The 25,708-nt window shown below is 33.8% G+C and overlaps 1 protein-coding gene across 3 annotated transcripts in view; it reads left to right on the plus strand.

Moving 5' to 3' along the window:
* Positions 1-25,708, plus strand: part of LMLN (leishmanolysin like peptidase) — a 49,562-nt gene that overhangs the window by 14,294 nt on the left and 9,560 nt on the right. For all 3 annotated transcript variants that reach the window (XR_009696984.1, XM_061166966.1, XM_061166967.1), the window contains 9 exons: positions 2,374-2,479; positions 5,767-5,861; positions 9,448-9,565; positions 10,832-10,939; positions 14,193-14,269; positions 15,594-15,704; positions 17,338-17,470; positions 19,153-19,312; positions 21,661-21,791. Coding sequence is in view for 2 of the 3 variants with exons in the window: in XM_061166966.1 (XP_061022949.1) it covers positions 2,374-2,479; positions 5,767-5,861; positions 9,448-9,565; positions 10,832-10,939; positions 14,193-14,269; positions 15,594-15,704; positions 17,338-17,470; positions 19,153-19,312; positions 21,661-21,791 (1,039 nt within the window). In the remaining variant the exon portion in view is untranslated. The remainder of the gene's footprint in view (positions 1-2,373; positions 2,480-5,766; positions 5,862-9,447; positions 9,566-10,831; positions 10,940-14,192; positions 14,270-15,593; positions 15,705-17,337; positions 17,471-19,152; positions 19,313-21,660; positions 21,792-25,708) is intronic.

A 25,708-nucleotide genomic window follows, 5' to 3' on the forward strand; every position in this document is an offset into this window, starting at 1 on the left:
TATGGATTGTGCATACACCCATAGACAATTTCATTTTTAATATACTGTTGAGTATCAAACATTGCAGAACAGTGTACATAATATGATTTCATACTTGCTTTAAAAATCTGCTTATGGATTTTTAAAGCAAGTATGAAATCATGGTAAAAGTCAAAAATGATTAGGATTACCAGCTATGCTGATTTTCTCAGGAGTACCCTTATTTTAGACCTAAAAGCCCCATAACCTAGGAAATCCCTCAGTTCTGGGCAAACGGGGATTGAAGGTCACTCTAAAAATAAAAACATCCCTATTGTTAATAACAATTACTTGTGTTGGTGGAATTTAGTGGTGGTAGGCTGTAAAATAAGGACTTTTTATTTCATTCTTCCTACATTTCTGTCGTTTGGATATATAGCTCTTTCCAGTGAGCTTTTATTACTTTTTTTAAACAGAAGACATGTTAAAGTGAGCTTTAAAAAAAGAAAACAGAAGTGAACTTTATGTATCAGGAACAGAATGGGTTCCCTGGGGAAGTAGGGAGAGTGATATAAAATCCCATGTTGAGATGGGTCTAGATTAGTTCATCTCTTTTTAGCACCGGATAATACTGAAAGTACTTAAAGTATTTAATTGTCTTTTAGGGAGAGAGTCCAGCATAGGAGTTATCAGATAGATGAGAATCCCGTAGCCCAGAGATTTGTTTCACTTTCAAAGCCCTGCTGTTATGTTTGTTTAAGGCACTTGAACATTTGGTTCCCTTTAGGTATGAATGACTAGCTGAAAGAATAAACATTCCTTGTGTCAGTGAATTTGAAGCTGTTCATGTTTGTCTTCTCATACCTGGGGAAGATTCTGGTTTCTTAGAAGAATGTTGACCTTAAAAGAAAGAGCTATATCTTAAGTTGGTGTTTTTGAATCTTTTATGATAGAAGTGGCACTTTCCTTCAAAACTGCTATATTGCATTAATTCATTCCATAAATATTTGAGTGCTTAATATGTTGCCAGCAGACTAGGTGAACAAAAAGGCACATGTACCTGCCTTGTGGAATTTACAGATTACAGAGGGAGTCAGGTACTAGTTAAATACAGTTAGAGACTTGTGACTTCAAATATGATAAATACTTTGTAGAAAAAGACAGGGTGCTGCGACACAAAAGAGAACAAAAGAAGGCAAACATAATTTAGATGAATTGGACAAAGAAGACCTCTTTGAAAAAGTGAAACTTTAGATATAAGCTGACAGTTATCAGCATCAGCCACATAAAGAGCTGGATTAGAGCTTATGTTAGGAAAAAGCTGTGTCTACCTGTTGGTGTTGAGGATGAAAGCTTCAGGAGATGCACTGGAGGGAGAAGCAGATAGGGCTGTTTTATTCTAAATGCTTAAGAAGTCCCTGAGGGTTTGAGCCTGACAGAGACATTTATTTTGTATTTTAGAGGTCACCATGGTAACATTTTGGTGAGTAGATTATACTCATAATTTTCTAAGTGTAAATCTGTTGTTTTCAAGTATGAAAGAAGAAGTGCACTGTGTGGTTTTTTTTTTCTTTTTTACCTACATAAGGCTTTTTTTTTTACCTACAAAAGCCTGTTACTTTGTAAATAAGCTATCACTATTGGGGGAGGTTTGTGACATTTCTGTGGTAAAATGTTAATGTAGTGTTGGGAGAAAAAACCTTGGGGTTCCTTATATTGCTGTTTGGCACAGTTTTTGAAAGACAGATGCATGGTGAAATTGAATTACTCTAGGTCCCAGTCAGCTCTTGGATTCTCAAGTTCTAGACTCATAAAGAGATATAGAATTTTGTAGATTCTAGAAGGTACAAAATACTGTATGAAAGATGATGATAGGAAGATAAAAATCTTTATGTTAATGAAAGTATTGTTGGGACAGAAGGAGGAGGATAGTGATATGGAAATAAGAGGGTTCTGTAACTTGCAGCAACCTGAATGATTTGCTTATTGTCTGTCTTATTATATAACTATTTTCCCTCTCTACCTACTTGTCTGTCCCTGTGCCTGTACATATAGTGAAATGCTGAAGTCAGAAATGAGTTTTGAGAGTAAAATAGTGTTAGAATTTAAGTTTTCCAGTTCATTCCCTTTTTTGGTAGATATTGACCTATTTTACAAATTCACACTGAAGTATAATTAACTGACTATCCTTTCATGGGAACAAGTGTTGATTAGCTGTATCACAGGGAAAAACAGGTATAAGTCTTGGAAATAAAATATAGTGAAAGTTAGACGTTATGTTATAAAATGACATTTGATATTTAACAAAGATTTTTCTGACCTTAATCAGTTTTTTATAGAAAAATATAGGTTAATAGATATCATAGTACACACTGTTCTGGAATATAATTAAAAATTCAATGTCTCTTTTAACAGGCCAATAGCAGGATATGCTAACCTGTGTCCAAATATGATCTCTACCCAGCCTCAGGAGTTTGTTGGGATGCTGTCCACAGTGAAACATGAGATTATTCATGCACTGGTAAATTTTGCTGTTAACTATTACTCTTTCCTTCATGCCTTGAGTTTTTGATTATACTCTCATTTTAATTATATATTAAAATTTAAGATTATGTGGCTTTTTAGATTGTGTTCAATAAAACCTAGTTGATTAGGCCTCTGCCAATAGCTGATAGAGAATTTTTAATGTTTAGGATAGTGTCTAGGTTGAGTTATACTACTAAAAATAATTAAAGTAAATCCATTGGATAAATAGGAGTTTTGAAAAAATGATTAAGCTTCTTAAGAAGACTTAGTAATTAAAAGTGATATCTAGGGACTTCCCTGGTGGTTCAGTGGCTTAAACTCTGCGCTCCCAATGCAGAGGGCACGGGTTCAATTCCTTGTCAGAGAACTAGATCCCCACATGCCGCAACCAAGACCTAGTTCAGCTAAATTAATTAACAAATCTTTAAGGAAAAAAAAGTGATATCAGGTTATAGATCTGTCTTCTCTCTTTTAGAGATCTCATTTCTAAAAGTCTTCTTGATCTATTTAGGCTTTCTAAATTTTATATATACTAACTGATTCAGAACTTCTTTTTACTTTTCCCCAATCAGTCCAAAGTAGTAAACTTTTACACGATGTCTGGGGAATTAAATGAAGTTGCCTAAGACATAGGAAATGTCTTCCTGATGTCTTTCATGTGTTTAGAAAATATAATAGATGGGAGTTAAATGCAATGATTAAGAGAGAGAATAGATCACACAGATCTAGGTGTGAATCTCCTTAAACTAAAAATCTTGGGGGTCTATTAGAAATTATTTAGCCTTTATAAGTCTCCATTTCATCTATAAAATGAAGATAGTAGTACATACTAGAGTGGATTTTTTTTCTTGAAGTTTAGATAAGATAAAGCATATAAATGGTTTAGCACCATGCTCTACAGAGTAAGGTATAATAAAATTAATGGCTATTATTTATTAGTCTTTTTTCATGAGCTATCATGTATGATTTGTTTAAATCAGCAAATACCTGAATAATTCAGTGAAACTCTAGTGTATACAGATAGCACTTATGTTTTTCAAGTAAGGAGATTCTAAAATGAATCATGTTTTCCTTTTACTAAGAAAGTAAGTCGAACCTGCTATTGTGATGAAAGACAAACATCATTCAAAAAAACATTTTCAGCTTTAAGCTCCAAAAACTGTAGATATTTGATGCTGAGAGAACCAAAAAAAAAACCCAGCAGTTTTTAAATCTAATGTATAAGTGAACATGAATGCAGAAGTCCCAGACATGAGGTAAATTGGATTATAAACAGGCAGGTCACAAAAGAAAAGATCCAGTTGGTCAAGAAGTATATAAGAACACATTGAGATTTATTTTAGCAGTCAGGGAATCTCAGAGTCAGACACCATTGAATGTAAAAGCATGCATCAGAGTTACTATGTATGTTGACTTTTTTTTAATAAAAATAATAAAAATTTTTTTCAGAAATAAGATGAAACAAATGAAGCACAACTCAGCATCTCTCAAATGGTGTGAATAGAAACTGCAAAAAAAACAAATCAGTAATTTTACTAATGTCTAATTATGATGAAAATGATTCTAAATTTGACTGATATTTTTAAGTTATTTATATTGACAGGAAATCAACTAACTATATTGTCATAATATGTATATTGACTTTAAGGTAGTAATTACCTCTGGGAAAAGAGAGAAGAGAAAGGGTTAAGGTAATGGGCCTTCAACAATATTCTGCAGTGTTTTTATTTCTTTAAAAAAAGTCTAAAGAAAACATAGCAAAACATATCTTAAATCCTCTTAAACAGTAAACATAAGTTTCTTTTAGATCTTTAAACTTTTTTGTATATTTGTATTTTAAAAATTTCAAAAACCTAAGAAATTAAAAATATTAGTTTGTCTCAAAAACCATTCTGGAAGATGCTAAGAATTAAATGTTTAACAAATACACTTATTCTCTATAAAGTTATATATGCTCTAACTATCAAATACAGTCATTCCTGGTACTTTCAATACTAGATATGCCTTCTGAAATGTGTGTGCTTAGAAAAATTTTCAACTTGATAGGGAAGAAAAAAATGTGGATTTAGAATATTCTAAAGGATCAGGCACATCATACTATTTTAAGCTTTATATTACCTCAATGAATTCTATATTAAAAACTATTTAGATTTTCTAAAAAAAAAAAAAAACTATTTAGATTTTCTTAGCTGACTCCATTAAATATCCTTTGCATCTTCAGAGATTAAAAAAGAAGAAATGTAGGGATAAAAGAATACTCTGGATTCCGTTAATCATTTTGGCAAGCCTTGAATGACACAGAGACCACAGTTATGTAAGCAAAGAAATTTGCCAAAGAAATTGATTACATGATCATTTGTGATTGTTATTTGAATATAAACTCTAGCATATTTTCAATGTTAAAACATACTTAAATTAGTAGTTACAAAAGTGCTTTTTTTTTTTAGTTATTTAGGTTAGGAAAGAAAGTAAAGAAATCTTACCAATGAAACAGGAGATGTCCAATGTCAATAATTTTTTTTTCTTTTTTTGCCCATTTCCTCATCTTCTTTGGGAGGGGGGAGAATAGCAAATGGGACTTCGAATACGTTTATGTAAAGTATCTATTATCTTATTAAAATTGAAGACTTCTTAAAAATATTGTCTAAAAATGTGATTATAGACAAATTCACATTGGAAAGAAAACCTTTAGAACTACAGATGATTTTACATGTTACCACCAAAAGAACTACAGCTAACATTTCTATATATGTTTCCAGTCTTTTTTCCAGAGTATACATCCCCCCACATATGCATACATTTATAGTCATTTTTTAGATATAGATATATATTAAGTATGGACTTTGGGATCAAAGTCTTTGAATTTTTATGAGTATTCTTATGAGCACACTCCCCTGCTCTGAACTGTATTGTTAATTATTCTCAATAGTAGCATTCCCTCATTGCAGATATAGAGTTTATTAGTAAGTTCATGTAAAGAGGACCACCTGTGATAAACACATCTTTAAACAAATAAATGCGTTGTCTATACCAACCAAAGAATGTCTTTACTATTGCTTTTGATTTTTTCACTTAGGAATTATCTCAAGTAATTGGAATTTAAAATTTATAATATGAAATAATTTCAGTCCTACTCTAGTATATGGCAAGTTCCTACAGAAATATTGCCATGATGCTTTTATGTGGTTATATCAGTGTTTTCTTTTGATAGTGGCATGTTGTGATAGCTGTAGTTAGATTTGATATTTTTCACTGTAAGACATTTTGAACTTTTTCTTACAGGGTTTCTCTGCTGGGCTATTTGCATTCTACCATGATAAAGATGGAAATCCTTTAACTTCAAGATTTGCAGATGGTCTCCCACCTTTTAACTATAGGTATTTGGGTTTTTTTGTTCTTGTTCTCTTTTAGGAGGATGCTAAGACTAGAACCTGAGAATTCTTGTGTGTTAATTTCTACAAATAATAGTGGCTTTATGGCTAGCCTAAGATTGTATATCCTATATTATTATAACAAGATAGGATATAAGGTTATTTAGCTTTACCTTTTCATTTCACAGATGAAACAGCTGAGATGGAGAAAACTTAAGTGACTTACCCAAAGAGCGAAGACTTGCCAGGCAGGGCTCTTTTCCACCACTCTGTAGTAGCTTATGTTACTTTACAGGAGAGTCAGGCCATGGGAGAATATGGGTTGGTTATATTTTGGCTTATTAATAGTTATTGTCTATACATTGCAATGTTTACATGTTAACTGTAAACTGTATTTTACAGTTTTTAAAAACTGTATTTTATTTCACATGTTACCAGTGATCTAGAAGTTCAGGGCCTAAAAGAAATAATACTAAGAAATACTTTTAAAAAATTATTATATAGACTATCAGTCACAGAATTATAACCATTTGCATGGATTTATATATCTAATTTAAGAGCACATGTCCACAAAAAGACATGTACATGAATGTTAATGGCAGTTTTGTTACTAATAAGCAAAAAATGGAAACCACCCAAAGGTCTATCAATAGAGGAATGGATAAATAAATTGTAATATATTCCTATAATCAAAAACTACAAGGCCCTGAAAAGAACACATCATTGCTACATGTAATAACGTGAACGAATATCGTAGTTATAGGGTTGAACAAAAGAGGTCATAGTCTAGTTGTATGAAGTTTAGAAACAGTCCATGATAAAAGACAGATGAGTAATTTTACTTGAAGCCATAGGCTATTAAATGCCATGCAAGTTGAACAGATTGAGACGGCACATAAGGAAACCTTCTCAGTGTACTGACGCTATTCCATAGAGTAGGTAGTGGTAAACAGATATAGAATAAAAAATTAATTCTCTCATGAAGATCTCCATTTAGGTAGCTTATTGTTCAGTTGCTCAGTTGTGCCTGCTTTGTGACCTCATGAACTGCAGCACACCAGGCTTTTCTGTCCTTCACTATCTTCCTGAGTTTGCTCAAACTCATGTCCATTGAGTCAGTGATACCATCCTGCCATCCTCTGTCGCCTCCTTCTCTTCTCACTTCTAGGTAGCTAGAAGTGCATAATTATTAAAAACATAATACTTTATTCATCATAGTATTTTTTTAGAGTACATGTTAAAAAACAAAATTGTTAGAAACAAAATTGTAATGTAGAAATAGATGTTTTACTTCCTAGATTGTATTTGTTTGGTGGTATGGAAGAAGTCTGGTCTTTCCTAAGAATTGTGGTCTTTATAGGAAACACGTAAGTAGTGAGAGTAGGAACATCTATGTAGTGATAGGAGGAGAGAGATACCCACACATAAGGACCATTATTAAGCTGATAATTGCAGTACTTTCTTACATTTTGGATATTCCTTAAAAGCAGAAAATCTTACAATATAAACGGAGATAACAGAGTAATAAATACAGATGGTAGACATAGAAAGAGTTGGATTTGTCTCTCACCTTTTTATTTGAAGAAACCTTTAATCTTGAAATGTGAATGGTGAAGAGAATATTGGAGTTATTAATACAGTAAACAGTTTCTTTTCCTTTTGGCTTTGTTCACTATTTATGTTTAAACATTGCCTTGCTGTGGAAAAAGAAAAGGAATTAAGAATAACCTTTCTAAGGCATGAGTAGATGAACAGATACACAGCAAATAAAACAAAGGATTAATTGTAGAATATAAGTAACGGTTATTGAGTATACAGTGTTTACCATATAATTCCTTGAATAATATATAAAATCTTCATAAAATAATGGTGGGAAAACTGATTTCTTTATATTCTGTTTTATTGTTGAGAGAGATTCATAGGGTCAGTGGTAGAAGTAATCTAGGAAAAGCCAGAAAATAACGATGCAGGTTATAGGCAAAGATGAAAATTGATGACCATTATAATTTTCTATAATAAATATAACACTTTTGTGGTAGTGCTTTTATTTGTGCAAGATAGATTCCCCAAAATGAGATTGTTTTCTCCCATTTACTTATTTTTTTATCATATTTTTGCCATGCAGAAAAGTTTTTAAATTTTACACTATTAAATTTATCTATTTTCTTGCTTAAGAAAGTTTCTTCTGCTCTAAAAGATTATAAAAATATTCTAAATTTTTTATGGTAAATTTATTATTTGAATTTTTATGTTCCTAGCTTTAATCCATTTAGAATTTATTTTTGCTTCATGTATTTTGGGGTTTTTTCATAAGGTATATACATGTTTATTATGTCTTCTTGGTGGGCTGACCCTGTCTTCATTATAAAATGTTTCTAGTAACAATTTTGTCTGATAATAGTATAAATGTCCCAGCTCTTTTTTTGAGTGCTATTTGCATGATACATGTTTTTAATCCTTTTACAGTCAACCTATTTGTATCCTTGAGTGTGAACTGTGTATCTTGTAGGCATAGTTGAATCATTTTGTTTTTTTTTTAAATGCATTCTGCCAGTTAACCCTATTCTGCTCCCTCTGGCTGCCAGGTTGCTGGTTTTCACCATGACTGTGGGCTGTTGGTTTTCAAGGCTGCTATAGAGCTGGAGAGAGGGCATGGGAAACTGCCACAAAGCTTGCTGTTTTTCCTGAGATTCATCCGTTTTTCTTAAAGAAGTGCTTCCTGGATTGCTGCAAGCCTTTGGTTAATTCCCAGAGCTCTGAAAAAATTCATTTGGCTAATTTTGATACTTTCCTCTTTGCCTTCATGAAGTTCAGTGGTCCTTACTCTGCCATTTTTACTGACATTTGTCTGGAATTTATTTCTGTATATGGGGTACAATAGGGATTTTATCCTTAAAATAGGGATTTAATTTTTTCTTGTTGAATAATCAATTATAAAAAGTATAATTTACTTTACAGCACAATTGTTAAGTAAATTATACTTTCTCAGTAAGTTTAAGGGCTTCCCCAGTGGCTCAGTAGTAAAGAATCTGCTTGCAATGCAGGAGACACAGGTTCAGTGCCTGGGTTGGGAAAATGCCCTAGAGAAGGAAATAGCCACCCACTTCAATATTCTTGCCTGGGAAATCTCATGGACAGAGGAACCTGACAGGCTATAGTCCATGGGGTTGCAAAGAGTCAGACACAATTTAGTAACTAAACAACAACAGCAAAATTAAGTTAAAATGTCACCTTCTGTTAAGTCTTTTTATATACAGTACTTAGATATCTCTCTAGATATACTTTTGTTTTATTCAGTAAATTTGTTAAGAGGAAATAATTCACTGTCATCTTAGCCCAGTATTAGCTATTTGAATTTGAGCAAGTTACTTCATCTCTCTAAGCTTCTGTCTCTTTATCTGCAAAGTAGTGATGATAATCTCTTAAAGTTACTGAAAAGGTTAAATTAGAAAATGCTATCAAGTCTTTGCTTGCACTTGGTGTCAAATATAAGGTCAGATATTTTAATTTCATGTTGATATTCATAAACACTTCTACATTAAAGTGGTGACAAATTTGCAAGAAGGACTGTATTTTTATTCTTTAATTGCAGTCTTGGATTATATCAATGGAGTGATAAAGTAGTTCGAAAAGTGGAGAGATTATGGGACATTCGCGATAATAAGAGAGTTCCTCACACTGTTAATCTTCTAGTAACACCTCGTGTTGTCGTGAGTATTACTGAGCTTCATGTCTCATGAGCTGTCTGCTCTTTTCATTCATTATGTTCCTTTCTTTACTAATCATTATTGTTTAAGAACTAATGATTAAATTTCAAATCTTGTAGTAGGAAACATAAAGGCAGTACAGTAAAGCTGCAGTCCAAGAGACATCTGAGGAAGGAAAATTTAGCAATGACTCAACGGCTCCATTCTACCCACAGCTTTAAGTTGTTATACCAGTGCTCGGTTGTGATACCTCAAAGGATCACTTGTACTATTTGTATAATTGCTGGTCATTTCATTTGGAATCAGTTTTATTCAGGAGAATCTGCATAGGAACAGACCAACAGGATGTGTTTGTTGAGAGAGAAAGAGATGAAGAGATTTATTTTAAGGAGTGGCTGATGTAGTTGTGGAGGTTTATTAGAGAGTCTAAAGTCTGATGAGGTAGGCTGGCAAGCTGAAGAAATAGGGAAGAGTTGCAGTTTGAGTCCAAAGACAGTCTACTGGCAGAATTCCTTCTTGCTCAGGGGTGAAGTCAGTCTTTGTTCTATGAAGACCTTCAACTGACTGGCCCATTTATGTTACGAAAGTGATCAGCTTTACTTAAAGTCCACTAATTGAAATGTTAATCTCATCCAAAAACACCTTCACAGAAGCATTCAGAATAATGTTTGATCAAATATGTGGGCACTTTGCCCCAGCCTGGTTGATATATAAAATTAATCATCTCACTCGCTTATTTAATGACAGAAACTTATTCTCCCTACCCCCTCTCTTAACTACATACAGCTCTTTCTGACCTCTGAACTTTTGTGCTGCCCTCGGAATACTGCCCATCCCTGTACTTCATACTCTTAACTGATGTACAGGTGAAACCAAAAGAACAAAATTGTTTTCTAATGAACAACTTATTTTTCTAAACAAAGACTGTGTCCATAATATGAGCAGTTTATACCTGCGTTAAAATCATTGTTGACACAAAAGTTACAAATAGCAATCATACCAGTCTATAACTTTTTAAAATATATGACTTAAAGCCAAAATCTTCAAATAGAGGAAAAAATAATAAGAGAATAGTAGTTCAATAGCAAAGAAAAGTGTGACGGTGTCAAAATATTTAATTATATTAAAAGCTATATTTTTAAAAGACATTCTGTCTTCTCATCAAAGTAATTCCTTAGTGGCTACTTTATTTTATCCAGTGTGATAACGAGTTTGCCATTTTGTTGTACTTTTGTGGGTTTATTTGTTTATTTATTTTCTGATTCTTAGGATGAAGCACGAAAACACTTTAACTGTCCAATTCTTGAGGGCATGGAACTTGAAAATCAAGGTGGTATGGGCACTGAGCTCAACCATTGGGAAAAGCGGTTATTAGAGGTCAGTTTATTTGAAGATGCTACTGGACATATTTTTTCTTTAAGAAAATAGATACACTAATGTAGTTTTTTTTTTTTTTAATAGGTTCATGCATTTATGCAGCTTTTTTCATTTAATAATATACTTTCCAAGGAATTACAGATGCTTCTGCTGTAATACAGTGTATGCTTTCCTAAGCAATCTCTTTCTTCAAAATAAAAAATAACAATTTGTGGGAAACACAAATACCAAGTCTTAACAAAAGCACTAAGTCTTAATAAAAGTACTAGCTCAGTCTAAAAACACATTGTATTTCCAATAAATAAGCTCCTATATTTATTTACTTTAGTATTTCTTTTACCTTAAACAACAGCAAAAAGCAATGGGAGATTGATGGGAGACTATAAATCTAAATAATGGGGACAAGAGTAAAATGTAAAAAGAGTGAAGTGTACAAAAACAGTGCAGCAAGTCCTTCTAAGACAGAACCTCTGGCCCTGCTAAGCCAACTGGAAGAGCATGGAGCTTCATGCACAGCACAGCTGTCCTCTCTTGCTGTGTTCAGGTGTCTTAGTGTATTTTGGGTTTTTATTTGTTTTTTAATTTTTATCTTATATTGGAACAGAGTTGACTCACAATGCTGTGTTAGTTTCAGATATACAGCAAAGTGATTGATTTAGCTGCTGTTCCTCCACTGCATAAAACATTAAAATCCAGGAGAAATTGTTATGAACCAACATGATTCCATCTTATACTAATGTGATTCCCTTATTTGCTAGTCTCATATGAGCTCATTCACATTACAGAAGTACATCCATTAGTAGAATATACTTTATACTTGGATCTGTTTATTTTTAAATAGCTACATAGTGTTATATGTGGAGAAGGAAATGGCAACCCACCCCAGTATTCTTGCCTGAAGAATCCCATGGACAGAGGAGCCTGGAGGGCTACAGTCCCTGGGGTCACAAGAGTCAGACACGACTTAGTGACTAAACCACCATAGTGTTATATGAATGGGACAGTAATCCTATGTCAAAGAATAATTATGTTTTAAATGTTTTCTCTTAAAAATGTTATAATGAGTGATTTATTTATATCTTCAGTGCCGTACAGAAGTGGCATTCCAGGGTGTTCTTACGTTCAAAAAACAGTCAAGTCAAACCTGTGAACCTTAAACAGGTCACATTCAAAACATACTAGAAGGATACAAGAGAGAAAGTATAGCATGTCAGCATGGCAATCAGGCATTTCTCTTGTGCTCTGCACAGTAATCTAGGGCTACCATGCATGCCTCTTCCCCTCTCTCTCTGGCTCAAACACGACAAGCACAAGACCATAACAGGTGTACAAGAACCAGCCTGGTTTAGAAGTACCATGTCCCAAATAAGGACCAGCATGGTTTATTTTTAACAGTTTCATAGACTTAACTTCCAGATGCCTGTAAGGGACATACCCATAACACTCACTGCACACAGAGAAGTCCCTGCTGCTGCTGCTTCAGTCATGTCCGACTCTGTACGACCCCATAGACGTCAGCCCACCAGGCTCCCCCATCCCTGGGATTCTCCAGGCAAGAACACTGGAGTGGGTTGCCATTTCCTTCTCCAATGCAGGAAAGTGAAAAGTGAAATTGAAGTCGCTCAGTCGTGTTCTACCCTTAGCGACCCCATGGACTGCAGCCTACCAGGCTCCTCCATCCATGGGACTTTCCAGGCAAGAGTACTGGAGTGGGTTGCCATTGCCTTCTCCGAGAGAAGTTCCAAACTGTGGCTAACCAACAGGTATTCATGTTCATCTACAAGAATCCCAAGTCCAGAAGGATATCAGGTGATCTTTGTTCCTTAAGTCCTATTGCCTAGTAACACAGTTGACATTCCACCCTTATTAGGTTTCCAGGGGAGCAGAACTAGAAAGTTAATGCAAGATCAGATCTGTTTATGTAAAAGAAGAATGGAATTTCTGGGTCAAAGGAAGTTTGAACAAACTCCAGGAGATAGTGAAGGACAGGGCAGCTTGACATGCTACAGTCCATGGACTCGCAAAGAGTCAGACACAACTTAGCGACTGAACGGTAATAGTATATTTTTTTAGAGGTCTGTTTAAATAAGTAAACGGTTGCAGTTTACGTACATCATGATCCAAGTTAGCAAAATTATGAAAAGAATGAGATTAGTGCTTTACTGACCTTATCTGGGTGACCATGAAATAACAGTGATAGAAACTTACAGAAGACCTGTACACTTTTATCTCACATGGGAATTTCAGTTTCTTTATTTTCCTTAAGCAGTTTTTCTCAAGTGATTCTCTTTGGAAAGCTACAGATGGGTCAGAAATGAAAATTTACTTACATTTCAATAGAAGACTTGAAAGTAGTAATTTTACTAATTTCTTTAACTGCTGCCTTTCATCTAAAATCAACATTGTGTTCTTGAGCTGTGTTTTAAAAAGATGAAATTAAAGTACTTGAGATGGCAATCCAATGTTCAACATAAAGGTTAACAAGATATGGGAATTCCCTGGAAGTCCAGTAGTTAGGACTCCATGCTTTTGCTGCCAAGAACGTGGGTTCAGTTGCTGATCTGAGAACTAAGATACCTCAAGCCATGCAGCACACCCCCTACCCAAAAAAGAAGAATCTGAGCATCCCAAAGATACAATGTACTTTCTTAAGAGACAGGGAAGTCCTTACCATTAGGTGACCTCCTGGTAGGAATTTTATTATATATTAATTAAGACATTGGGTAGATAGTAGACCTTGATGATATTTTGTGTCCCTCAGGCAACTCCTTTGACCCTATGATTTTGTGATACTTGTTTTTCATATTAGTATATATTTTTGTGATCACAGAGTATAAAAAGTTGGTTATAAAAGCATTTTCTTTGTAATTGAAGCAAGTATTCCATTCTCCACTCCATTATCTGGGTATCTGTCTCAACCACCAACATTACTTTGCCTTAATAGTATAATGTTTTTACAATATTTCTGTTTCCATATATTTATCTTCATTTTCATCACAGAGTTCTAAATGCTAATTATCTGTTATTACAGGGAAATTGTACACAATATAGATATTTGAGGGAGAGAGTAGATTTTGCTTTAAGCTTCAGTCTGTCATTTTAAAGAAAGCTTATATATTTTACTATTTTAAGTCAACATTTTGTCAGCCTCTCACACCTTCAATATTTTGCCTATACACTAAAGCAATCACGGAAATTATTGGGAATTGCAAGGAATCCAGTCTTCTAATTAAAATCTGTTGGTGATTTTCAGAATGAAGCAATGACTGGTTCTCATACCCAGAACCGAGTCCTCTCTCGAATCACTCTGGCGTTAATGGAGGACACTGGGTAAGATAGCTGTGAGAATTTTACATGAATTGTTTATTAAAATGAAATGAATATTAAGATTACTATTAAGATGAAATGAATATTAAGCAAATATATTTTACACTGAAGATAAATATATCTTTTTTTTTTATAAATATACCTGTTTTTAAAATTTTTTTCAGTTAGCTATCCATGACCATTCATTCATTCAATAAATGTTTGAGACCCTGAGGTATGTAGAATAGAATAAAACTAAATCCCTCATAAATAAATGAATGAGATTTATTTTTTAATAAATAGAGGGCATGATGATATGAAGGAAAAGCTTATATAAACAGTATTTTTAATTACAAATGAAATTGATTTATGTAGAGATTCCTGGTTTTTAAGGCAGTAGAACTTTCTTATAAGGCAACAGAATACTGTTTTAAAATGACTCCAATGGGAGTCTTTTTCTTTGTGGGCTCTTGGGTTTATTTTGATGAGTCTCAGTTTTTGATAGCTTCCTTGCTTTTTGGTATGGCAAGATGTACCAGGCTGATCTGCCCACGCTCTGTATTCTAGATCTGGCATCAGCCAGTCTTCCAAGGAGCACAGGAATGCTCCTTTTGTTTGAGAATAGCTTTTAGAAATCACATTCTAGGGACTACGTTAATTTCTACTGGGTTGTCCTTGTTTCTTACTGTTTTCAGTGGTCCAAGTAGGGAAATTCATACTTTTGAAAAGAAGAAAATGCTGGATTCCTTTTAGCGCTATTATCACTCTTTCCCGTTTATCACTTAATAAGCAGTAACCAATAGCAGTGGTCCTGCTGCTCTATTTTGCTAGCCCTTCTGTAAATAATGCTAGTTTCTTTAAGATACAGGTAGGATGCAGAAGCATCTTAGAGTGTATGAATCACTAGGGAAATCACGGCACTGGTTAATTTTAAAACATTTCTTCCTTTTTCTGATGCAACAGAATTCCAGTTTACTCCCTTCTCTTTTTTTCTCTCATTCTCTTTGTTTCTTTGCCTTTTATACTCCTTGTCTCACACCTCAAACATTTTCTCCTCTGTGACTTATATCATCTTTTGAAAGTTACAATGGAAACATGATGTGGTTTGGTGTTTTTCAAATATAAAAGCACCCTCAAGTACTCATGTTTCCCTCAAAATTAAAGGTTCCGAGTCCCTGCTGCAGTGATCCTGTGTAGCTGGGACTTTGGTTGTAAATGCTCATCTGTGGGGATGGTCACCAAAGTCATTTTTGAGGTCCTAGTTTGCTCACTGTTAAGATTTGTAATTGATATGCTTGTTTTTTAAGTGACACTAATATAAAGTGCTTTGTTTGGGTTATTTCCACAGCTGGTATAAAGCTAATTACAGCATGGCTGAGAAATTAGACTGGGGCCGAGGAATGGGCTGTGACTTTGTCAGGAGGAGCTGTAAATTCTGGATTGATCAGCAGAGACAAAAGTAAGATACATTTCCTCCTATTGTCTTTGCTAACAGTTTACTTCTGATTTTGTTCTCTATCCGGTGTCCCTATTTTCAAAATGTGGTCTGAACCATTCAGTTTCAAACTGTGTAGAAACCATCCACGGTTCCTTTTTTTAAAAAAATTTTTTCTATGTTGGTACTTTGTTGCTGCACTAGGGCTTTCTCTAGTTGCAGCAAGCAGGGGCTACTCTCTAGTTATGGCAAGCAGGGGCTACTCTTCGGTTCAAGTGCGTGGACTTCTCATTGTGATGGCTTCTCTCCTTGTGGAGCACGGCTCTAGTGCCTGGGCTTCAGTAGGTGCGGCGCATGGGCTTAGTAGCTCTGCAGCATGTGGGATCTTCCTGGAACAGGGATTGAACCCATGTGTCCTGCATTGACCAGTGGATTCTTTACTACTGAGCCACCAGGGAAGCCCTAACAGGGCTTTTGTGAAGCAAAATTTTAAAATTTTGATTAATTTCAAATTATCAGTTTGTCCTTTTATAAGTCATACCAATGCCTGATTCCTGACTTCAGACATTCTGATTCAGTTGGTATGGGTTTCAAGGTGGGCATGGAGGTTTTAAAAGTTTCTCTAGATGATTCTAACGTGCAGCAAAATTTGGGAACAACAACACTAGCAGATCAGGTTGTTGTACTGGAGTTAACTGTCCCAAAAATAGCCGCAGTGTTTCCTGCTACTGCTTATGAGCAGCTTTCCTCATAGCAGGCTTTTAACTCAGACCTGAAACTCCTTAGTAGAAACTCTGAGTGATTAAAACTCTTTGAGACCTAGCCCGGATGAGAAGAGTAAGACTAACATCTTCAACGGAAGAAGTGCTTGTTACCAGGTACTTCTGTAATGGACAAGGCACTGACCTTGGAGAGAGAAGTTTAAGTCCCATCTCCATCCCTCATCAGCTATATGATCCTGGACAAGCTAAATGTCTCAAACTATTTATTTATCAGTGAAATGAAGATACTAGTTCTACTTTGGAGGGTTCCTCTAGGAATAATGATATTGTATACTAGAATGTGGTCCATTGGAGAAGGGAATGGCAAACCACTTCAGTGTTCTTGCCTTGAGAATCCCATGAACAGTATGAAAAGGCAAAAAGATAGGACACTGAAAGATGAACTCCCCAGGTCGGTAGGTGCCCAATATGATACTGGAGATCAGTGGAGAAATAACTTCAGAAAGAATGAAGGGATGGTGCATGAGATGGTTGGGTGGCATCACCGACTCCATGGACATGAGTTTGGATAGGCTCCAGGAGTTGGTGTTGGACAGGGAGGCCTGGCGTGCTGCGGTTCATGGGGTTGCAAAGAGTTGGACGCGACTGAGTGACTGAACTGAACTGAACTGATGCTGTTTGAAAGTTCTATTAATCATAAAATGTTGGACTTCCGTGGTAGCCCTTGTTCACAGCAATTAGAGAAAGTCTGCATGCAATAATGAAGATCCAGTGCAACCAAAAATTTTTAAAAATCAAATTAATTAAAAAAGAATGATTAAAAAAAAAAGAATGGTAAAAGCATTGAAGTTGTAACAGAAAAGACAAACTCTAGAATAGACTTCTAATATCTTCTTTAGAGTTTGATACCATGGTATTTTTATCTTTGTCTGCAGGAGACAGATGCTGAACCCTTACTGTAACACACTCAGAAGTAATCCATTGCAATTAACTTGCAGACAGGACCAGAGAGCAGTTGCAGTGTGCAATTTGCAGAAGTTTCCAAAACCATTACCTCAGGAATACCAGGTAGCACTTGTTTGGGGCACAGTTTCAGGAATCAACCTTTTAAAAAGAAGTCTCCATTTTGAATTGGAAGAGTGAATTAAGCTCTGAAGTTTTTCAATTTGTCAGGCTCCGTTTGTTTTCTGTAAGTTAGAAAAAACTGAAGTTTTTCATTTCTTTATAAACAGTGTGTTAATTGATAACAATTAACTATTATCTAGCAATGCCTTGTAGTAGTGGTAAGAGACATTTAGAATATTTATGTATTTTTTAAACTATTTCTTTTTGTTTCAAAAGTCTTCATCTTTAATTTATATTTAAAAAACAAGGTTCTTTAAAGAAAGGAACTGACTGGGAAGACAAATATATAGCTTATATGCAGGATCCTTAAAAAAAAATGATACAGTTAAACTTATTTTAAAGTTTATAACTAAACTTTATTTTAAACAGAAACAGACTTAGAGAACAAACTTATGATTACCAGAGAGGAAGGGTGAGAGGACGGATAGATTAGGAGTTTGGAACTGACAGTTACACAGTGATATATTTAAAGTAGCTAACCAATAAGGTTAGATAGCATCACTGACTCAGTGGACATGAATTGAGCAAACTCTGGGAGATAGTGGAGAACAGAGGAGCCTGGCATGCTGCAGTCCATGGGGTCACAAAGAGTCAGACCCATCTTAGCGACTGAACAACAGCAACCAATAAGGACCTACTGTATAGTACAGGGAGCTCTGCTCAGTACTCTGTAATAACCTAAATGGGAAAAGAATTTGAAAAAGAATAGATACTTTATATGTATAACTGAATCACTTTGCTGCACACCTGAAACTAACACAACATTGTTGATCAACTACACTCCAATATAAAATAAAAATATTTTTTAAAAAGAAAAAAATAAAGTAACTAGAGTACTGTAATCCAGTTAATTAAAAGGCTTGGAATTTCTGCTCTAGACAAGTTTGCCTAATGGTATCTAAAAGGTGAAGACAATGGTCCCACGTGTTCAGTCTGAATCTCTGATATAGGTTTTAAGCTTTTTGTTGAAGTGGCTATTTCTAAAAAAGTTTTAACACTGCCTGCCATTGACCAAGGAGTTGTTTAAATTTTAAATTTTCAGCTTCCTACATAAGTTTATAACGCCACTGAGTGCTTTAGACACTGTAAGGTAGTGACTATATATTTCTGCACTTAGTACTTTAATTCAGTGAGTTGGTATAAAGTGTGAAATCTTTAAAATTTTTCTGGTATCTTGTTCCTTTGGTGTTTCCAAATATATATATTATCTCATTCATTTTCTCATGGGTTTTTCAAATTTGTCAAAACAACATATAAATTAAGTCTCCTAAAAACATTTGAAGTACATTGTATTTAAAACATCTTTATTTTATGAATTAGTTTTATGTTTTGTCAGCTCTTAAAACTCTATTTATCCTTTTAAAACAATCAAATTTGTCATCTAATAAAAACTTAACTTAGACTAATTTACTTACCTTGCTTATTTCTAAAACTACTACAACCTTGAAATACGCCTCCAGTAGTATATTACTCTTTTTGTGTTTACTCTGTATGAAAAAAATGGATTAATATCTCCTTTGTATAATACAGCATTAGAGGGTTGCTATAAATTGCCTGTGGGCTTCATGTTGATTATATAGAATGTTTCTTACTCTCCTACCTTCCTAATATATTTTTCTTTGTAGTACTTCGATGAACTCACTGGAGTACCTGCAGAAGATCTGCCTTATTATGGTGGTTCAGTAGAAATTGCTGACTACTGCCCTTTCAGTCAGGAATTCAGTTGGCATTTAAGTGGTGAATATCAGCGCAGCTCAGATTGTAGAGTACTGGAAAATCAACCAGGTCAGTAGTTTAGTGAAGTTAAATGTTATATACATATTGAAAGTATATATAAGCAATATAAAATAGTGTATATCAACAATATAAAATAGACCCTGGAGCCAGATTGTCTGAGTTTATTTTGTGATTCCACTGCTATCTACCTGTTTGAAGTAACTTCTCTGCACCTTAGTTTTCTCCTATATGCAAAGGAGATAATACTTATCTCATAGAGTTGTGAGAATTAAATGAGTTAATATAGTTAAGTGCTTAGAATTATGATACATAGAAAGGATTGTTAGCTATTAGATACATTTGCGCATTTGTGTGTATGCTACTGTTTAGTGATACCTTATATTTGCATGACATTTTTCATTTGCAAAGCACTTTGATTTTAATCATTTCATTTTATTCTTCTAAAAACTTGATAAGTGACATAGAGAAGATACTATGATTGAATTTCACAGATGAGGGAAGAGATATACTAAGTAATATTGCTAATTGATGTCAGTGCGAGATCTTCCAATGCAGAACTCTTTTCATGATATCATATTAGGTATCCTATTTTTTCCTCTCCTGAGGAGTGTGCATTTTATGTTACTTAGACATAATGTGTCATTCTGCAGATATCAGAATAATACTGTTGTCTCATAACTAGTAAGATGTGTTGCCATCTTATTTATTCCCTATTAGTATATATAAATGAACAGGTCATCAAGGAAGTAAACCATATGGCATTTGGTTAGTCAGCAATAATAGTTGGAGCTCATACTAACCACCTTTGTAAACAAAATGTTCTCATGTCTGATTTGTTAATCAAAAGCAATAAATAGTTTTCCTCTGTATGGTCATCAAAAATTACCTGGTCCTTTTCCTCCCCCTACCCCTCATTCCATACTTCATTACAGATTAAGTTATTTAAAATTAAAATTTTCATAATATTTTTTCCTTTTATTCTTAAGCCTGGTAGCTTTAACTGGATTTGTATAGTCATTTTTTTCCATCACTTACCTACTTAATAATTCCTAAAGACTTATGATATAGCTACTCAACAGTTGCATGTTACAACAAAAGCAATGCACATATTTGTACTTATGACAAAGATATAGTATTGTATTTTATGTTTTTAGAGCTAGAGTTGGCAAATATTTATTATAAAGAGCAAGATAGTAGATACTTTAGACTGTGGATCTTTTACAACTTTTCAGCTCTGCTGCCAAGTGTGAAAGCAGTTACGGATAATATGTAAGTGAGTAAGTATAGCTGTGTGCCAGTAAAGTTTCTTTATGAAAACAGGTAGCTCTCAGGATTTGACCTGAGGGTTGGCCTGACATCTCCTTTTTTTTTTTTTCGAAAATGGTCACTGTGTGCTTTGAAGACTTTGAAATACTCATAAATAAAAGAAATATAAAATTTTGTTTTATTGTTTTTATTTCCTTTCTTAGCTTATACAATTAATATTTTTAAAAACTGATATAAAATAAAGTTTTATCTCTATAATATTTCAAAATGGACTAATTGAACCATCAGTTTTCAAAAGATGAAACTTATTTTATGTGTAGAGAGAGAAAATTATTCCTAGGCTTTTTTTCTCTTTTTTAAAAAAATTCCTAGGCTTTAAGGACTTCACCCCTTTGTCCATTAGCCATTTAGAGGTCATTTAGTCTACCCCATAACTCTGTGGGTTTGTGCTTAGTCTAAGACCAGATCAGCCTATCATTTATTGACTTCCAGGAGATGGTATAAGTTGAAAATACAGGAACATATTGCAAAGGTAACAGCACTCCCCAAAATATCTTCATTATTTAAATCATTGGCCTCATCTTATCATGGGTCACTTGGGAAGTGACTCCTATTTAGACCACCACTGAAAGGTGATTCTTAGTGCCATTTCCTCTGAATATTTAACTTCAATGCTCTAGGCCCAGTTTTATCTCTTGTTTCTGATAGAATAGTTTTCTCCTACTAATTCCTTTATTGAGAATACAGTTTGAGTTTGGAATTTCCTCTTTCTTTTAATTTTTTTTAATTGACAATTTCCATGAAACATGTTTGATTTTTAAAGCAACTTTTAATCATAAGAGTGTACCCCATCAGGCTTCCCTGTCCGTGGGATTTTTCAGGCAAGAATGCTAGAGTAGGTTGCCATTTCCTTCTCCAGGGGAATCTTCCCAACCAATGGATTGAACCCAAGTCTTCTGCATTGGCAGGCGGGTTCTTTACCAATTGAGCTACCAGGGAACCCCATCACTAACAAAACATGTGTGATTTTTAAAAGGAACTTTTAATCATTAGAGTAGAATGCTTCAGTTTCTTATTCTTTGAGTCCAAAGTCAATTTTTAATAAAGAAAACTTCTCTGGTTTGCTTCAGACCTTTTTAAAAACTATGGTGCTGAAAAGTATGGGCCTCATTCAGTTTGTCTAATTCAGAAATCAGCATTTGTCATGGAAAAGTGTGAAAGGAAGCTGAGTTATCCGGACTGGGGGAGTGGATGCTATCAGGTAAACTATATGATTGTTAATAATGATACCAAATATTATATAGTTGTATCTCATTATATGGCTTTTATATTTTCAAATATATTTTATATCTTTTATTTCTTCTGTTTACTACTTTAGCTTATTTATTCTATTAGTTTGGATGTTTTTGTTTTGTCAAAATATTGTCATTTCTTGGAGAGAATTTGTCTTTTTCTGTTTGTTTAAAAGTTACACAGTTACTGTATATCAACATGTTTTATAATAATTTTGCTTTTGGGCGTATATCCTAAGGAAATATTAGGGAATATGTAATTTTGCTCTTAAAAAACTACTTTGTAGTGGAAAAAGACTATAATCTTATAAAATCTGAAGAAGGCATGTATTTAAGAATTAATAAATCAACTACTGGTTTTCAGTATATTTTTTTCTTTGAAATTAGAAATACAAAGAGGGCAAACTACTATTTTCTTGATTTATTATTTGCATGTCTAATATTAAATGACTATACCATCATAGAACTTACTAAGATGCAGGCATTCTGTAAATTAGGAGCATCCAACCTATGAATATTCTATACCCTACTAATAGATGTCAGGGAATAGAGTGTGATCCTGAAAACTGAAAAATAAGAATTCATTGTGCCATTTCACCTACAATAGCTAAGTGGACTAATATATCTGGCAATTTAACATTATTTTTAAAGTTGCTTTAAAATTAACTTTTTTGGTAACTGCTTTATTGAGGTATAATTCACACACCACATACAATTCATATAAAATAATCTTTGAAACCTTACAAAAAATAATTTAAAATAAACACATTGTAGTTACAATCTGACAACTATAATCCAGCAGCCATTTTCTGATAAATTCATTCTATTAAAGATTTATGTATTACTTAAATACATAATTTTGATATAGTTGTAATCATAATACATAGTTTTGTTTTAGTGTTTTTACTTAGAGCTTTTTATATAGGCCAAAATACCTTTGCCTAGTTTTCCCAATAATAATACTTAACTATTCTTCATAGCTATAGAAGATTGTATCATTTTAAAGTATCATAACTAGGGAAGTCATTTTCCTTTTAGATATTGAGTTAATTTTCACTTTTCACTATGTAAAAATGCTTTTATAAGTATATTTACATGCTTTACCTTATTAAAATCAATTTTTTGAAATAAATTCACATAAGTGAGAATATTAGGTTAAAGGGGATTAAAGCTGGAACAGTGTGAACTATAATAGGAGGATGGCCTTTTCAGGCTATTTTAATGTACTCTCTACACCACCACCACCACAAAGGGATTGCTGTTTTGTTTTTTGTTCTTTTTTTTTTACTTTGACAGAGAAGTTGCAAGAATGGTACAAAAATATGAGTCATTTAAATGCAAATTGCTGATGCCTGCCCCTTCATTCCAAATACTTTAAAATGTATTCCATCCTCCTATGTGACTACAGTACTATAAAAAAAAAAATCAGGAAATTATCATTGATAGATCTAATTCTTGGACCCCATTCAAGTTTTGCCTATTGTCCAAGTAATGTCCTTTCAGTAATAGGATCTGGACTAATTTAACTACTGTTGAGTAGTTGTCACATCTCTGGTTCCCTTCAATCTGGAACAGTTCCTCAGTCTTCTTGACTTTCATAACCTTGACACTTTTAAAGATTACAAACCAGTTCTTATCTAGGGTATGTCTCAATTTGGGTTTGTCCGATGTCTCCTCATGTTTAAATTCACGTAATATGTTTTGAGCAGTGATGTTACAGAAGTGATGGTTGTGTGCTTTTGGTGGTGCACTCTTGATTTGTCTCTTTTCTGGCCATGTTAATTTGCTGCTATCTGCCAGGCATCTCCACTGTCAAGTTAACTGTTTTTCTCTTTTAGTTAATTCCCTTTTTAATTAGTAAGTGTTTGGGTTGAGGGGAAAGTACTATATCAGTAACATATTTCTTATACTTTCATTTTATTAATTTATACATTTAAGTCTGTATTGACTCATGGATTGCATTTTATTCAATAGCTTTTACCATTAGTATCATTGTTTGGATATTCAGGTTGCCCCAGATTTAGCCAAATGAAGCCCTTTGGATTGGTTCCTGTGTCCTTTTGTCTTGTCCTATCTTTTTAAAATATTTCCTTGCTTTCTAGCATAAGGTATGTTAGGTTCGTCTTCACATTCTTTGCCCCAGCTCTGGAATCAGTCATTTCTCCAAGGAACTCTCATTTCTTTTAGTAGAGTGAGGTATTTAGAAACTAAAGTCTGGGTGCTAGCTATATTGTTCATTGCTATTGGGATATAGCTGCTCCTCAGGCCTTCTCGGTGAACAGAGCTAGGAAATATATGTGTATATGTAATTTTATATATACTCATATGTGTGCATATAATCATGAGTTTGCACCAGTATTTTTGATTCCAGTTTAACACCAAATAATCATTTTCGTTTTTTCCCTTCTCATATTTCTAACTCTTCTTTCCAACAGTGAGGAATCTGGTTTCTCATTGTCCTTAATATGCTTGTTATTTGATCTGTCCACATTCTTGCCATCTTCTTCCACTTGTATTCAGTCACCCTCCTCACCCACTTTAACTCTGCCACAGCCTACCAGGTCACAGCATCTCTCCCTCACTGTGAGCCAAACCCCATGCACATCTTTAGAATATAAATGCTCTTTCTTCTGTGAAACTTTACAATCTTTGTTGTTCTTTTTTTTTATATCATTTATTGACTCTTAATAATAAGAGTCTGACACTAATTTTGGGGGGAAATGTTTATACCCTTCTTTCCTCAGGTAAAGCTGCTTGAGATCAGGCACTATGTCATGGCCTTCTGCGGTATCCTTTTCAGTAGCAAGTTTAATGCCTAATAAGTTCTCACTTAAAAGAATGGTTACATTGCATTGTAGCTGTGGTGATGCTTTCTAGGTGTGGGTCATTGAATGACAGACTTATAAGAGTTTACACTTTATTGTTTATTTTCTTGATAGCTTATTATATCTTAAATTTCCAAATGAATATTATATTTAAATTTAATTGATGACAGAGTTATTTTAAAATGACTCCATCATTGAAATATACCTTTGGAGCTCCTTTTTAAACTTCTTTTAGAAATATATTAATAACCATCTAAGAAGTCAGTTTCTGTATTTTGCATCATACCTATGTTGTCCTAGTCTTAATCAGTTTAGTCAGTTGTTTACCAACTGTTTACCAATTTACCAGACTTGGACTGGGCCAGTTTTGGATATTTGCAGAAGTTATATATACTTACAAAGTAAAAATTTGCCACCATCTAACATATTCAGAATATGCACTTGCTTTGAAGATAGTTCTGGGAGAAAAATTTCAGAAATATTTAAGATGAAGTAGCATAATGTGAAGTCTTTTTAGAAAACAACTTTGAAGAAAATAGTCATTTAAAATTTTTTAAAGTTAGTTTTAATATGTTTGCCTTTTAAAATTAATTTCATTAGTTACCCCTTGTATTTGAGATATGAATCCTGCCTTTGAAGATGTTACCAGTTGTATTAAATAACTGTGACCATTTTCATCTTTGAGCAGAGGATCTGGGGTAGGGATAAAAATAACAAACTTTTACTCTGTTATTTCTATACTGTACACTTTTTTTTTTTACAGTGAGCATATATTATTTATAAAAACTAATAATTTGATTTACAAAATTTAGTAACTCGTAGAAAGAGTAACATGATTCTTGGCTCTTTGATAGAGATCTAAACTGAATTATAGGAGGATACTAGAATCTACAGAAATGTTATTACTGATGACTTGGCTTCCAGGGTCTGTGAATCTGCATTGTATGTAAAGCTGTATATTACCTTGTGTTTTTCAGGAAAAGTGTCCATAGCTTTCATTAGATATTTTAACAGGTACTGGACTCAAAGTTGAAGAACTGCTACCACAGAGTGAAATCCTT

Source organism: Dama dama, chromosome 19 (assembly GCF_033118175.1).
Source record: "Dama dama isolate Ldn47 chromosome 19, ASM3311817v1, whole genome shotgun sequence".
Taxonomy (NCBI): domain Eukaryota; kingdom Metazoa; phylum Chordata; class Mammalia; order Artiodactyla; family Cervidae; genus Dama; species Dama dama.